The sequence below is a fragment of the Acartia tonsa genome, chromosome 8 (assembly GCF_053477335.1).
Source record: "Acartia tonsa isolate MP-2025a chromosome 8, ASM5347733v1, whole genome shotgun sequence".
Classification (NCBI taxonomy): domain Eukaryota; kingdom Metazoa; phylum Arthropoda; class Copepoda; order Calanoida; family Acartiidae; genus Acartia; species Acartia tonsa.
This window is the reverse complement of record NC_137267.1, coordinates 49,478,155-49,494,061: the sequence shown is the minus strand read 5'-3', so window position 1 is coordinate 49,494,061 and position 15,907 is coordinate 49,478,155. Positions and strand designations below refer to the sequence as shown.

The window sequence follows — 15,907 nt, the reverse complement described above, 5'->3', positions numbered from 1 at the left end:
TCGTTTATTTTGTTCTTCCTTCTGTTTCAGAGCTTCGCTTCTGTGAATTTTCGCATCCTTGTTTATATGCCTTTTTGTAAAATAGGGCATTATGTTTTAAAGGAATTGTTTAATCTTTCTCGTTATTTATATGGTTACAAAGAACTATTAAGGGGGGGCGGGGTAATGCAACCATCTCTTAATCAATGGTTAAATGGCACTTAGAATCCGAATTTCTTTACGAAACTTGGCATGAGTAATCTTTGGTATGTCTATATACCCTAAATTAAAAATAGTTGAAAAAGTAACAGCTACTAGCTCAGCCGTTTAGCCGTTTTTGGCTATTTTTAGGGCAAATCTATCTTAAATTATGTAGGAATCAACTTTTGAAACATATTTTTGCTTTAAATAATGTAAAATGATACCAAAAACTATATTTTAAATTTCTAATACAAGCAACTACCGGCTAGAACTGTTTAAAAACGTTTTGGAGCGGCAAAGAGTATTATGTGGCGATAGGTTACGTGACGGATTTTAGCAAAAAAATGGCTAAACGGCTGAGCCGCCAGCCGTTACTTTTCCAACTTTTTGTTTAATTTAGGGAAAATAGACCTATCAAGGATTACTCATGCCAAGTTTCGTAACGAAATTCGGATTCAAGTGCCATTTAATCATTGATTACGAGATGGTTGTATTAACCCCCCCCCACCACCTTAACCAGTGTGTTTTCATTTTTTTATTTTTTAACTAAAAGTTATCAAAATAAGTTAAGCGGAGTAATTTTTTAAATACTTTTTTTTGTTTTTAATTGAACTGTTTTTGATTAAATTCAAAATTATGTTTTTTTTAATGTTTTTTTTCAGATTCCTTTGTAATTAATTTTTTTTGATGATAATTTTGTTTAGTAAAAGAAGAAAAATCCAGTAATAACATAAATTGTCAGGAATCTAAAGGGAAAAGACTATGACCTATAGATTAATGTACATCTCCAATGATAACACTCAAAAATGCCCCTTCTGTGTATTTCTATAGTGTTTGAAATATTGGATACTCAACTTAATAAACCAACCCATCAAAATTCAATAGAAGTCCCCAAGTTGTTAATCCAACGATTACGAAAACGCGACTTTTCCCTAGTTGTGCATTTAGTGCAATTAATAAAGGGGGGGGGGGGGGGGGTTTAATGCAACCATCTCGTAATCAATGTATAAATGGCACTTAGAATTCGAATTTCGATCTGAAATTTTGCATGAGTAATCCTTGGTAGGTCTTTTTTCCCTAAATCGAACAAAAAGTTGGAAAAATAACGGCTAACAGCTGGCGGCTCAGCAGTTTAGCCATTTTTTGGGCTATTTTCAATGCAAATCATCACGAAACATATCTCCACATAATACTATTTTCTGCTCCAAAATGTTTTCAAACGGTTCTAGCCGGTAGTTGCTGGTACTAGAAATCTAAAAATGTTGTTTTTGTATCATTTCACATGATTAAAGCAAAAATATGTTTCAAAAAGTTTATTCCTTTTTTTCAACTTTTTTGTTCGATTTAGGGAAAATAGACCTACCACGGATTACTCATGCAGAATTTTAGATCGAAATTCGAATTCTAAGTGCCATTTATACATTGATTACGAGATGGTTGCATTAAACCCCCCCCCCCCCCCCCTCTTATTTTCAAAACAATATGTTCACAATTTTGAGTTAATTTTTAATTTGCAATTTAATTGTATTATAAATTGACGTAAAATCTTTTAATTTAATAAGGTATGGTTTTTGTCTGAAATTTGCGTTTTCCAGGTAGGAAGGGGATGATGAGCTGTTTATTAAATTAATCCCTTAGTTTTATGATAACGTTTTATCATTCGTTGTTTTAATAACATAGGGCTTTTATAATTGAATTAAGATTGGTTGGTTCTTTAAGTTGAGTGTTTAAACGTTTCAATCACTGATTGCAAGCTACAGAAAAGTTAATGTTGTGTATCTTTCTTGAGGATGTACATCAATTTATTAGCTATTGTCTTATCCCTTTAGATCCCTGCTACATACTTAGCTAATTGACTTATTCTCTTTAGGGAGGCTTCACATAGTTTCATAGGGATGTGGATTAGAGGCTAGTAGAGTAAAGGAAGCCACCCTCCTATTGATAGTTCATATTTGTTATAGTGATGTGAATTAGAGGCTAGTAGAGTGAAGGAAGCCACCCTCCTATTGATGAATCATATTTGTTATAGGTATATGAATTAGAGGCTAGTAGAGTGAAGAAAGCCACCCTCCTGTTGATGGATCATATTTGTTATAGGGATGTGAATTAGAGGTTAGTAGAGTAAAGGAAGCCACCCTCTTATTGATGGATCATATTTGTTATAGGGATGTGAATTAGAGGCTAGTAGAGTAAAGGAAGCCACCCTACTATTGATGGATCATATTTGTTATAGGGATGTGAATTAGAGGCTAGTAGAGTAAAGGAAGCCACCCTCCTGTTGATGGATCATATTTGTTATAGGGATGTGAATTAGAGGCTATTAGAGTAAAGAAAGCCACCCTCCTGTTGATGGATCATATCTGTTATAGGGATGTGAATTAGAGGCTAGTAGAGAAAAGGAAGCCACCCTACTATTGATGGAATATTTATTATAGGGATGTGAATAAGAGGCTAGTAGAGTGAAGGAAGCCACCCTACTATTGATGGAATATTTGTTATAGGGATGTGAATTAGAGGCTAGTAGAGTGAAGGAAGCCACCCTACTATTGATGGAATATTTGTTATAGGGATGTGAATAAGAGGCTAGTAGAGTAAAGAAAGGCACCCTCCAAATTTTATATCATATTTGTTCAGGGGTGTATATTCTACACAAGATTTATTTTTTTCCCCTGCTACAATTTTTTTTATTTTTTCCCCCCCCTAGATTTTTCTTAAAAAGTAGGGGGGAAAATAGAAAAATATTTAAAGAACTCTATATTTTATTTATTTTATTCCTCCTACCACACATTTTTTTAGTTTTTTTAACCAAGGAGGGGGCGAAATGGAAAAAATGTTTTCAGTTTTCTTAATTTTTACATTTTTTTCCCCTCCAACCACTTATTTTTTATTTCCCCCCCCCCCCCCCTGAGCCGGAGATCCCATGCAGAATATACACCACTGTATTTGTTATAGGGATGTGAATCAGAGGCTAGTAGAGTGAAGGAAGCCACCCTACTATTAATGGATCATATTTGTTATAGGGATGTGAATTAGAGGCTAGTAGAGTAAAGGAAGCCACCCACCTATTAATGGATAATATTTGTTATAGGGATGTGAATTAGAGGCTAGTAGAGTAAAGGAAGCCACCCTCCTGTTGATGGATCATCTGTGGCCAAATAACATTACTGTCAGGTATAATAATAAGTAAGAATTAATAATGGATTTATTATTACTTGGATCTTACATCAGATTATCATGTACTCTGATAAAGTAAAACTTGCAGCATGCTAAAATAACAATACCTTCCATTTACCCAATTTCCTCTCCTCGTACTAGATGAACTAACTGACCAATGACTGAATACCATGTTAGCAACCTAAATTGACGACAATTTTCCCCTGATATAATATCCACGTTTATTCTATATCCATTAAATTAATAGAACTTAGTTTCATCAAAAAAGTTTGCAAAACAATAGCTCCCAAGTTTTTTATGGGAGAAAATATTTCTTCCATTTCACATATGATGTTGATCTATAAAAGGTCTTACGACTATCGTTTAGATTCCTCAGAAAAAAAATGAAATTTAAATGCTTTGAGCGCCTATTAATTTGAACCTTGTTTTATAATTCCTATAACAAATAGACATATTTTTAAAAGGCAACATTAACTATTTATGTTAGTCTGTTGTAAAGCTTCACTTGTATGGAATTTTTCATTTTTTTTATAATGTTTAGTACAGTGAATATGACTATGGAGATATCACCAGGACATCATGCCATTGTTGTTGGTAAAGGAAGTATTAACCTCAGGTAAGCATAATAATAATGGAGATAACACCTGGACATCATGGCATTGTTGTTGGTAAAGGAAGTATTAACCTCAGGTAAACATAATAATAATTGAGATATCACCTGGACATCATGCCATTGTTGTTGGTAAAGGAAGTATTAATCTCAGGTAATCATAATAATAATGGAGATATCACCAGGACATCATGCCATTGTTGTTGGTAAAGGAAGTATTAACCTCAGGTAAACATAATAATAATGGAGATATCACCTGGACATCATGCCATTGTTGTTGGTAAAGGAAGTATTAACCTCAGGTAATCATAATAATAATGGAGATATCACCAGGACATCATGACATTGTTGTTGGTAAAGGAAGTATTAACCTCAGGTAAACATAATAATAATGGAGATATCACCTGGACATCATGTCATTGTTGTTGGTAAAGGAAGTATTAACCTCAGGTAAACCTATTACTATAGTAACAGAAATACGGTTTAGATGATCAATTCCTTAATCTATAATACAAAGTAGAATTTATCTGTATGTCAGTGTAAACCGAAGGATTTTTTACAACTGAGCCGATATGGTTCTTCTTTACAATGTAGCTTCTCATAGATCCAGCTAAAGTTTATAATGACTTGTGAAATCGCCCCCAAGGAAAAAAATTCCCCACCCCGCAATTTTTTTTACTTTTAGTGGGTGGGGTCGACTAGCCGTTTGTTGAACCATTAGTCCCAGTTCAGAAAAAATACGACAACATTATTGGTTTGAAAGTAAACATTTTTCATAATGTAAGTAATATCATTTTTAGTGGTGGCAATCCGTCAAATTTTTGCGTCGGATTCGGATTCAGAATCCGTCTAAAAAAATGGCGGATTCCGGATTCTAGCAGTATTTTAAAAGGATATTTTTAAAATTAAAAATAATAAGTGCTACATATGTCCTAAAAATTAATGTTCTTGGTGTTCTCTATAATTCACTTTCGATAATCAAACCAGATTTTAAAAGATTTTATATGTAATGATGATAATCTTTGCCTTTAAAAAGAGGCAGTTGAAAGAAAAAACGCAAGACGCTAATTTTAACCTACTAATTAAGAATCCGGAATCCGATATTAAAAAACGGATTCCGGATTTGGATTTAAAAATTGGGTAGATTCCGGATCCCGGATCCGGTTTGCCAACCCTAATTATTTTGTACTCTAGGGTCATCATGCAACGAACCAATACTGTGATTATTTTCCCCGATGCTGGCGATCCAAACATTCCTCCGATCAGGGACTTAAATAATAATTTTAGATAATGATATCTGTTATCTGGTTATAGAGATGCTTTGCTTATAACATTGTACTTTGTTGTCCTAGGAATCAGTATCCAAAAAATCAGATCAATCGAATGATTTTATCATATAAAAAATTGTTGTTAAAAAAGTTAAAAATCAACATGTTTAAAATGGACGTACGGACATTCTGGTAACGATTATAGAGTTGCTACACTTTCTAAATTGTACCTAACCCTTACAGGAATCACCATGCTAAGCTTGAAATCGATAGGACAACTCTAACATGCCTAAATTCACTAAAAGAGCTAACCGTTACGGACGGACGGACTGACCGACCATAATTATAGAAAAGCTTCACATTGTCACACACATTTTGAACTTTCTGACAAAGGTCGTGCAATCAGTGTTTGGAAGCTTTTATTTAAAATATCTTGTTAAGCACTGAAAATATAGTCCCTTAGTTTGAAGCAATATACTTGCAGACCAATATATCTATAATACATAGTAGCTTGATGTCTGTCTGTCTGTCTGTCTGTCCGTCCGTCCGTCTGAAACTTAAGATCTCGGTAACCACTGAACCGATTGGATTCTACTCTTCAGGGTATATATCTATTGGTCCTGCGGTGGTTTTAGGCTATTTTCTTGGGGGGGGTGGGACACCCCCAACCCCCCTAAAAACAAAAAAAATCCTCCCCTCCCCTTTTTTTTTACGAATTTTGCAAATTCGTTATGTAATCGCTATTTTTTTTTTACGAGCTTCGCGAATTTTTGCTATCCGTTCTGCTGGGTAAGTAATAGAAGATGTAATTATACCTCTTGGGGCAAAGCCCCTAGAGGCTAGGGACGAAGCCGCTAGTATATAAACAATGTAAAACAGCTTTGCTTCATTAAGTAATTCATTAAAATTATTCAGATTGCATAAAAGTTAATGGATAAACTTTCATAATACTTGATGAAGGATAAGTAATAATCATTTAACGAAATTTAAAAATGAACAAGTTAAGTGTTTAGGAGGAAAATATATCAGTAAATTTTGACTCTTTTATAGGTTTATGAAAACTTATTTTTCAATTGATTAATAAATATTTATCGCATCGTATTATAGACAGCTTTCAGCTCCCCCTCCCCTCGTATAAATCCCTGCAGGTACATGAAATTATTGTGAGTGTACGTACAGGAAGGGGAGCGTGACCATCTCCGGGGCCATCCACAACGTGTACCTGGCCAGACAGCTGTTGCTCGGGTCCCTACCCATTGTCATGATGTTTGATGTTCCAGACAGCATTGACATTGATGAGTCAATGATTCAAAAACTTCAGGTATAGCATTGACATTGATGAGTCAATGATTCAATAACTTCAGGTATGCTTGTTTTTAAGTATTAGGTTGTGTGTCTGTTTGATCTCTAATCAGCTGATATGGTTCTCCTTTCTAGTGAAGATTCTTTGTTTGATGTTCCTGACAGCATTGACATTGATGAGTCTATATTACAAAGGATAAGTCTAAGTAACAGGATGTCACGTTTCTTTATGGATAATGGTTTTATTATTACTTTGATCTTGCACCAAATTATAATGTACTTAAAGTGAATCTTGTAGCTGGCTGAAAAAAGATCCCCCCGTCCACCCCCTTTTCCCATTCCCCTGCTACTGACCAATATATGATATCTATGTTAGCAACCTAATTTTTCCCACTGTTATAATATCCACGTGAATTTTATATCAAATGTTTGGATCTTTTATCACCTGTAAGTACAAAGTACAATGCTCATGTAGATCCATTACTTGAAAAACTTGATTTACTTAAACTTGAAGATATTAAGACTATTAATATAGGTAGCTTTGTAAAAAGTTTCCTTGCAGGACAAATGCCAGACTCATTCAATAATATTTTTGAACCAATGTTATCCAACAGAGTAATGAAATTAAAAGTACCTTTACCTAAACATAAAGCTCTAGAAACTTTTCCTAATGCTTGCTTTGTTAAAATATGGAACAACCTAGACACTGCTATAAGGTGTGCTGAAACTAAAAATTCCACTAAAAATCTCATTAATAAGAAAGCTTTAGATAAATATAAGAGTTTTAATTGTAATAAGCAAAAATGTTTTGTCTGTAAAAATAATTAAAATTTGCCTTAATTTACTCTAAAAATTTTAATTTCTCTAACCCCATTGTATCATAGTGTAAATAGCATCATTAATACCTTACTATTTATTTATACTATTTAAACCTATTTATATGTTATATGTATATATCCAATATAATTATCTGATTAAAATTTCTATGTAGCTAGAAACATTAAAAAATCATTTGAATATGTTTGTCTTAAATCGGTACTTCCAGCTTTTGCAACGGCCAACCCAGGTTATGAAAGTACCAAACTATGTATAAAATTATGTAAATATGTGTAAGAAATATTATTATCATTTTGTATGCTTATGTTGAAATACATCTATCTATCTATCTATAAGTTTATAATGACAGTTTTAAAATTGTATGTCTAACCAAAATTAAACTTCCACGAAAACTCAAATTAAATATCTAAATTTTCATGCTTTTAAAATATAGTAATCCTATATTGTAATTTTATTGGTTGTGTGTTTTGGAAGATTTTTTTCAGAATTAAAACGTGAATCTTCAAAACGTTTTAATTGAATTTGACAAGTATATATAAGGATTCGAAACCGATTAATTTCTGATGGATTAGAACCGATTTTAAAAAATCATGCATAACATTGTATTACCGACAATTTTCCACGAATACTATAATAAAAATCATAAAACTTATACTAGTTTAGTTAGCCTGGATATAAGGCCCCTCGGGGTTAACAAAACTGATTGTAATCTCATTTTTTATTTTGATATCCACGGAAAGCTGCCTATAATACGATGTGGTTGATAAATAATCCCTAATTCTATAACAAACAGCTCAGGAATTCATTGGATATGTCTCATTAAATTTAAACCTTGGAGCGTCCTGCAACGACTAGGCATAATACCAGGAAGAGAGGGGGTCTAGGACTGTAAATTATGCTGGTACCCAAAGTTTGTATCCTTAACGAATAGCTCATATCATGGAATTGTCATATCGTTTTAAACTTTTATCATTCAAAAGCAGTAAGAATGATAATATCCATCAAAGTCAAAATTTTGAAATGAAATAAATGTCACATAATCTTGAATTTCAGATGGTTCATTCTGTATTTATCTATCGTAGATGTGTTGCTATTAGTAACATTTGCCTTAGGTGTACAATTATAATGATTTTATTTTTAATTTTACTTTTGATTAGTGATTTTTAGAATTTTAATTAGCTTCTGATTGGTTTGTAAACATATCATTATGAATTTGTATAAGATTTGCTTTGGTAATTTGTAAGTTTTATATGATTTTATATTGTCAGGGAGGGAGGGGATATTGGGCAGTTAATTACACTAGTCCCCAAAGTTTTATAATAACGTTTTCTTATTCGTTAAATTGATAACTTTAGGGACTTAAATTTTGACTTGTTGGTTTATTAAGTTGAGTGTCCAAAAGTTTCTACTAATTCGTAGATTGGGTAATTTTGTGTATCAGTATTGGGAATGTACATCAATTTATTGACCATTATCTTATCCCTTTAGATTCCTGTTAAATTGTAGAGTATTTCATAAGAATTTAATCTACTAATGATATTATATGCGTTGCTTTTATAGTAATGATTTAGAAGCGAGGCATTCCTATAGATAATATAGTTATGTACACCACTACGTCATCAAGTAGTTTGGTCATGTTTTTAAGTCACTTGGCTACCTATGAAACACATACTCTAGAAATGTAATATGATAAAATGGTGCTTGCATCAGGCTAAAATAACAATACCTTTTCCCCATCAGCCCCATTCCCCTCCTTCTGGATGGACTGAACGAACGTACTGATCAATAAATGAGGTTCAAATCAGCAAGCTAAATTGACGATAAATGTCTCACTGTCAATAAAATATCCACGTATCCTAAATCTAACCCAAAAAAAGTCCCTGTGTCTTGTTATGTTTCGCTTTTATTCAAAATAGCGGCTACGCCTCTAGAGGCCTCTAAGGACAGGTAAAATAGTATCTTTAAAATCAATTTAAAATCCGCTATTTACCAAAAATATGAAAACATACTACTAATTACAAAATGTCCGCAGGGCGGCTATTTTTTTTATCTTTTCGATTTTTCTTGGGAGGTTTGTGGTACCTTCCAACAAAATAGTTATAAACCCTCCCGGGACCTATACTAGGCTACCCTGTTAAGGAGAACCCGATCCGTTCAACGGTTACCAAGATTCTTCGGTATAGACATACAAACACACATCCTCTTATTTTATTATAAGGATAATCGTTCTTGTTCTTGTAGGCTGAGAACGAGGTGACCATAACCATAAAGCCCAAAGCCAGACAGTCCAACAAATCTTGTATCATCAAGTCTCAGGAGAGAAATGTGGGAGGCATGTATGTTGCAAGGTGAGACAAGGTGGGGGGGGGGGGGGAGTTTGGCACTTCTGCGTAGACAGGGAGGATTGAGGTTTTTTGACAAAGAAAAATTCCTTTGGGATGCAGTTTCCTTTTATTTAAAAAAATTTGGATTTTGCTCCAGGTTTAGAGGCTGCAGGCCTCCAGGTGGTGTCTGGATAATTAATTTTTTTTTACAATTTTGTTTATGAGTTTGAATGTTTTTTTCACATATTTGAAGAAAAAGATGCATATTTTGTTTAATAAGTTGACCTCTAACTCTTAAGACAAAAATTAAAATTGTTGAAGAATCATTGTTCCAAAAATCAGATGAATAGGATACATTCTACAAAAAAGTGAAAAAGTAGCACGATTTAAGTGGACGTATGGACTTATCAATGGTAAAATTGTTATTCTTCTTAAACCTGTTACAGGAATTATCAAGAAAAGTTTGTAATTTGTAGGATAATTTATATTTAAACATGCCTCTATTAATGTAAAGAGCTCCAGAACCTGGAGGCCAAATCCAATTATTTTAATTGTAGGGATACTACATCCCAAAAGCAAACTTTTTTGCCAAATAACCTATCCTCTCACTCCAAAGACAAAGCCTATAATCATTGTTTACTCATAACTTCATCCCCTATCACATACGGACATACATACCTTAACTATAGAAAAGATATTTCGCTTCTAAAAAACGATTGAAAATATATAGAAGATTACTTAACCTAAATTAATATTTCGAGAATAAATATTTTTATACATAAATGGCTTCAGAGCCAAATCTTTTCAAGATTTTTCTAGAAATGCTTTTTAATCCCATGAAAAGATTTTTTATGGTTTTATATTTATCATACATAAGAATTTGTATCGTAGTGAAAAGATGTTTTAAGGTTTGAAAAACAAATTATTGAACCAAAAAAGCTTTTCATGCCAGGAATATCAATAGAACTCTGTATGAAAACATCTAGTTCTAATAGTAGTAACTCTACTCTAGGTGTTTGTATGTTTGGATGTAGATTATACGTGGATATTATGACAGGGAAAAAATTGTCTTTAATTTAGGTTGCTATTTCCACTTTCATTTATGGTCAGTTTGAATATATAGTAATTGGGGAGGGGAAGTGGAGAAGAGGGGAATGGGGGAGATTGTTATTTTACCCCCTACAAGTTTCACTTTATTAGAGAACATGAAAATATGGTGTAAGATCCAAGTAAAAATAAATTCATTTTTGTATTTTTCTCTCATAACTTAAAAACATATTTTGGAATTAATTTTCTTAATTTATTCTTAACATGCTTATTTTTAACTTTTCTCAGCCATTTTAAAGAATTTTTTTTTAAAGTAACGGCTGGCAGCTCCTCTAAGTCGGTTTTGGGCTATTAATTAGGCAAATCCATCAGTGATTACGTAAAAATCATCTTTTTGAATAATAGTTGTACATTATTTGGTATTAAAATGATACTCTTGGAATTTTTTTAGCTTTTACCAGCCACTTTTAGTCGGTTCTAGCTGTTAAGCAGCTGGTACTAGAAATTTTTTAAAAAGTTTGTTGGTATTATTAATAATTTTGACCTAAATAAAACCCAAAAACATACAAACGGCTGAGCCTACGTCAATTATTAGCGTTTACTTTTTAATTTATTTTTTTCAATTTAGGGAAAATAGACCTACCAAGGATTACTCATTCCAAATTTCATTTGCGCATTGATTACGATATGGTTGCATTAATGCTCCTCTCCCCACCCTTAATATTTTGTTAATTATACACCAAATTTTCATTTTGGTTTATTCTACCCTTTAATTTCAGAGCTTCTCTTTTAATTTTGGATGTTGTCATCCTTGTTTCTTTTTAAAATGATATGGAGTTATTTTCTTCATTGCAAAACTTTTAATGATTCTGTTATGATGTATTGCCTAATATATCAAGTTACATTAGATAATTCATTTAAACGTATTTACTATATAACAACTGTTCTAAAACGATTTCCAAAATTTTAAATACTAGATGGTTTTTTTTTAAATCTACGTCTATATATTAAGAACGTTTCACTGTTTACATTATTCTTATTCCTAGTGGGGGGGGGGGGGGGGGTGTTTAACTCACTGTCACTGGTGTCATTCAAAATACAGGTAAATTCAGGTGTATTTTTATTTGGTGCTTAAAGATTCATAAATAGCAATATTCATAATAAGCTTACTATAGCCTTTTTAACCTAAGAAAGGCCGTTGATAGGTATGCCCGGCATCAGAAATACATTGCTACCTCTTTTTGGCAATGGGATAATTTTGTTTATCATTTTATTGTCCAATGTCTTATCCCTATAGATCCTCGATTATTATGAAATCTAATATGTTTATTTATCATTCAGGCATAAACTGCTTGATTTGGAAGGCGACATTGTGAAGGCTGAGGTCCCAGAAACATATAAGGTAGATATTTTCTACTACTCAGGGAAAAGGGAATGAGATTCTGACAAACAATTCTAAAGGAAAATTTCCCCAGAGTACCCCTTTTCCTCCACTTCTTACCCACCCCTCTTCAATTACATTAAAAAAATATATACTTCCACCTTACTTTAAAAGGTTTCGTGATTTTTTTGTAGAATTGATTATTGAATAGCTACCCCTGACTACTACTGAAGTTATCATAAATAGATTTTTACATCTTGGCCCAACACCGCGTCATGACAAATGAAGTAAAAAATTGTTCCTCTTGCTTTTATGTCAATATTAGCTAGAGTAGAAAGTTCTAATAATGTAAGTTTTTCGACAAATTTACTCACAAATTTGCTTTGACTCTTATTCATTTATACTCTGATTATTCAGTTCTGACACTATACAAGTGTAAATGTCCTTTTTTCGTACCGTTTCAGAGCTTCGCTTTTATGGATGTTTTCATCTTTGTTTTTTATTTGTAGGTTCCGATGGCAGGAAGCAGCTCTACATTTCATCTTGCTTCCCTACCAGCAAACAGAGGACCATTCCTCTGCCCTACTGGGGCTGGTAACCCCCACTTACAGGTGATTTCATCTTTCTTCCCTCCCAGCAAACATAGGACCATTCCTCTGCCCTACTGGTGCTGGTAACCCCCACTTACAGGTGATTTCATCTTGCTTCTCTACCAGAAAACAGAGGACCTTTACTCTGCCCTACTGGGACTGGTAACACTCATTTACAGGTGATTTCATCTTGCTTCCCTACCAGCAAACAGAGGACCATTCCTCTGCCCTACTGGGGCTGGTAACCCCCACTTACAGGTGATTTCATCTTTCTTCCCTCCCAGCAAACATAGGACCATTCCTCTGCCCTACTGGGGCTGGTAACCCCCACTTACAGGTGATTTCATCTTGTTTCCCTACCAGCAAACAGAGGACCATTCCTCTGCCCTACTGGGGCTGGTAACCCCCACTTACAGGTGATTTCATCCTGCTTCCCTACCAGCAAACAGAGGACCATTCCTCTGCCCTACTGGGGCTGGTAACCCCCACTTACAGGTGATTTCATCTTGCTTCCCTACCAGCAAACAGAGGACCATTCCTCTGCCCTACTGGGGCTGGTAACCCTCACTTACAGGTGATTTTATCTTGCTTCCCTACCAGCAAACAGAGGACCATTCCTCTGCCCTACTGGGGCTAGTAACCCTCATTTACAGGTCGTATACAAGTGTTTCAATTATAAATCCTGATGTAAAAGCAACATAACGTCTGTGTTTGAGCGTGGGAAATGATATCGGTAACAGCTAAACAGACATTTTTTTCCTTTACAGTTCTTACAGGTTTTATAACATTATAAATATTTTTGGAGAGGGTACTTCATTCCTCCCAAGAGAAATCACCCCTAGAAATAGATAATATTTTGAACTTTTGCCTTTCACTAAGTGCTTCTTATCCTTATAATAAGGTAACAGGATGTCTTTCTGTACCGAATATTTTATGTAAAATCTTTGATAAATTTCCAGATCTCCATTGCCCTCATCGTCTTGTCCTGACCAAAAAAGAAGATATTTTCTCGTATTCATTCGAATCCGGTGGATAGGAACCGGTTCTCATCCATACGAAAAAACTATGTCTAGCATCGTATTATATCCAGCTATCTACGAATATAGAAATGTACAATCATAAGATTAAAACCAGTTTTTTTAGCCTTTGCTTTCGGCACCTCGGGGCTAAAAAAACTACTTTTAATCTTATAATTGTACATTCTATATCCGCGGAAAGTCGTTTATAATACGATGCGAGAAATAACTATTACAAATCCTATTTTTAGGCTTTTGGTTCACCTCTGTCCCCGAACTTTATTCCCTCTCCAGCAGTGTATACACCACTCACCCCCACAATGCCTCCCGGCTCCCCTTGGAACTTCCCAACCGCGGGTGCTGCGGGCGCAGCCGCCGCCCCACATTCCCTGCCCATCCCCGCGTCTCAGGAGTATGCAAGATTGTCGCCGACTCAATATCAGCTGCATGTGAGTAATATACTAGTTGCTTCGCCTTCAGCCTGTAGGAGTTGGCAGGAGATAGATAATAGCCCAAAACCCTCCCTAGACATTTAAAAAGCGTCCCTGAAAAATTCAACCCATTCGGACCATAAATTTTAGAGATATTAAATATAGTATTGATATAGCCATTTAATATAGACTGTTTTCCGTGGATATGAAAATAATAGGTTTAATAATAAATTTATTGCTGTATTAAAGGCTACGGACTAAACTTAGTAAGTTTGGGTATTTCAATTGAATTTTGATTGGCTGGTTCATTGAGTTGATTGTCCAAGCGTTTTAGCTACAAATTGTAATCTACAGAAGGGGTATTTTTTGTATCCTCATTAAAGATTTATATCGATTCATCGGCCATTGTCTTATCCCTTTAGATCCTTACATTTTATAAATTAAGGAGTTTATGTTGTTGAATGCTCTGAAGCATCAACAGCAGGAGGCTGAGAAGAAGTTGGCTCTGCACCAGCAACACCAACATCATATTAAACAGCTGCAACAACATCAACTGCACCAACAACAACTTGCTCAGATTCAGCAACAACAGATTCAGGTAGGATAAAAATATAGAACTAAGGGGGGGGGGGGGGAGTTTGTACAGTTATAGGAAATGAAAATTCAGTATCAAATTTTGCCCTGGCCGTTTGGGCCTGTTTTTATAGTCATCAACCTAATTCTTTTTGTAAGCTCTCATATATGATTGGATCTACCTGTAAAATTTTTAAAATTGAATTTTGGGACTTTCCCTCTAGGGGCTAGTGGGGCAAAAGACCCCCCCCCCCCCAACACTAAAATTTTATGTTATGAGCTTATTTTTAAAGATATCGAGCTGATTTTTTAAATGGAACCTTTTATTACATAGATGAGTTGATTAGCCACCCTTTATTTCATTTTTGCACTTTACTTCTAGGGACTTTTGGGGTAAAACAACTCCCCCAAATACAAAATTTATAAGTTTTGAGCTTACAAGCCCCTAGAAGTAACGTGCAAAAATGAAATATGGGATGGCTAATCAACTCATTTATGCAATAAAAGCTTCCATTTAAAAGCTGGGGGGTCTTTTGCCCCACTAGCCCCTAGATGGAAAGTCCTAAAATTAAATTTTCAAAGTTTTACAGGTAGATTCAATCATACATGAGAGTTTACAATAAGAATTAGGTTGTTAACTATAAAGACAAGCCCAAACGGCCAGGCCAAAATTTGATACTGAATTTTCATTTTCTATAACTGTACAAACTCCCCCCCCCCCCCCCTATAGAATATACGTGGATATTATGACAATGAAAAAATTCTTGACAATTTAGGTTGCAAAAATGGAACTCATTCATGGGACGGCTTGTTTATCCATTAGTAGGGGTGTGGAATGTGGATAGGGGTTATCGTTATTTTAGCCCGCTGTGAAAATCACTTAAGGATACATGAAAATATGGTGTAACATCCAGGGCGACCACTGCATACTATATATACTATTTATACTATATAGGATGAATTTAGATACTATATCATACTATATGACAAAAATTTACTATATATACTATATATTATTACCTTTATTTGACCAAAATTTACTATATATACTTTATAATATTATATTTTTATAACAAAAAACGGATTTTGTGACAACACCTCTTAAGGAGTGTTTTGTCTTATTTTCATAGTAGGTTTTCTACTATTTCTAGCCCCTGCAGGGCAATCATTAACC

General features: G+C 34.2%; 1 protein-coding gene across 8 annotated transcripts in view; it reads left to right on the top strand.

Moving 5' to 3' along the window:
• The window catches only part of LOC145327192 (protein bicaudal C homolog 1-A-like), a 69,232-nt gene that overhangs the window by 38,355 nt on the left and 14,970 nt on the right, over positions 1–15,907 (top strand). For 7 of the 8 annotated variants that reach the window (XM_080170764.1, XM_080170770.1, XM_080170766.1 and 4 more), the window contains 9 exons: positions 3,269–3,363; positions 3,896–3,970; positions 5,159–5,231; positions 6,413–6,553; positions 9,613–9,719; positions 12,084–12,144; positions 12,633–12,734; positions 13,981–14,178; positions 14,606–14,758. In XM_080170764.1, the coding sequence (XP_080026890.1) occupies positions 3,269–3,363; positions 3,896–3,970; positions 5,159–5,231; positions 6,413–6,553; positions 9,613–9,719; positions 12,084–12,144; positions 12,633–12,734; positions 13,981–14,178; positions 14,606–14,758 (1,005 nt within the window). The remainder of the gene's footprint in view (positions 1–3,268; positions 3,364–3,895; positions 3,971–5,158; positions 5,232–6,412; positions 6,554–9,612; positions 9,720–12,083; positions 12,145–12,632; positions 12,735–13,980; positions 14,179–14,605; positions 14,759–15,907) is intronic. The other variant, XM_080170768.1, reaches the window with a different exon arrangement.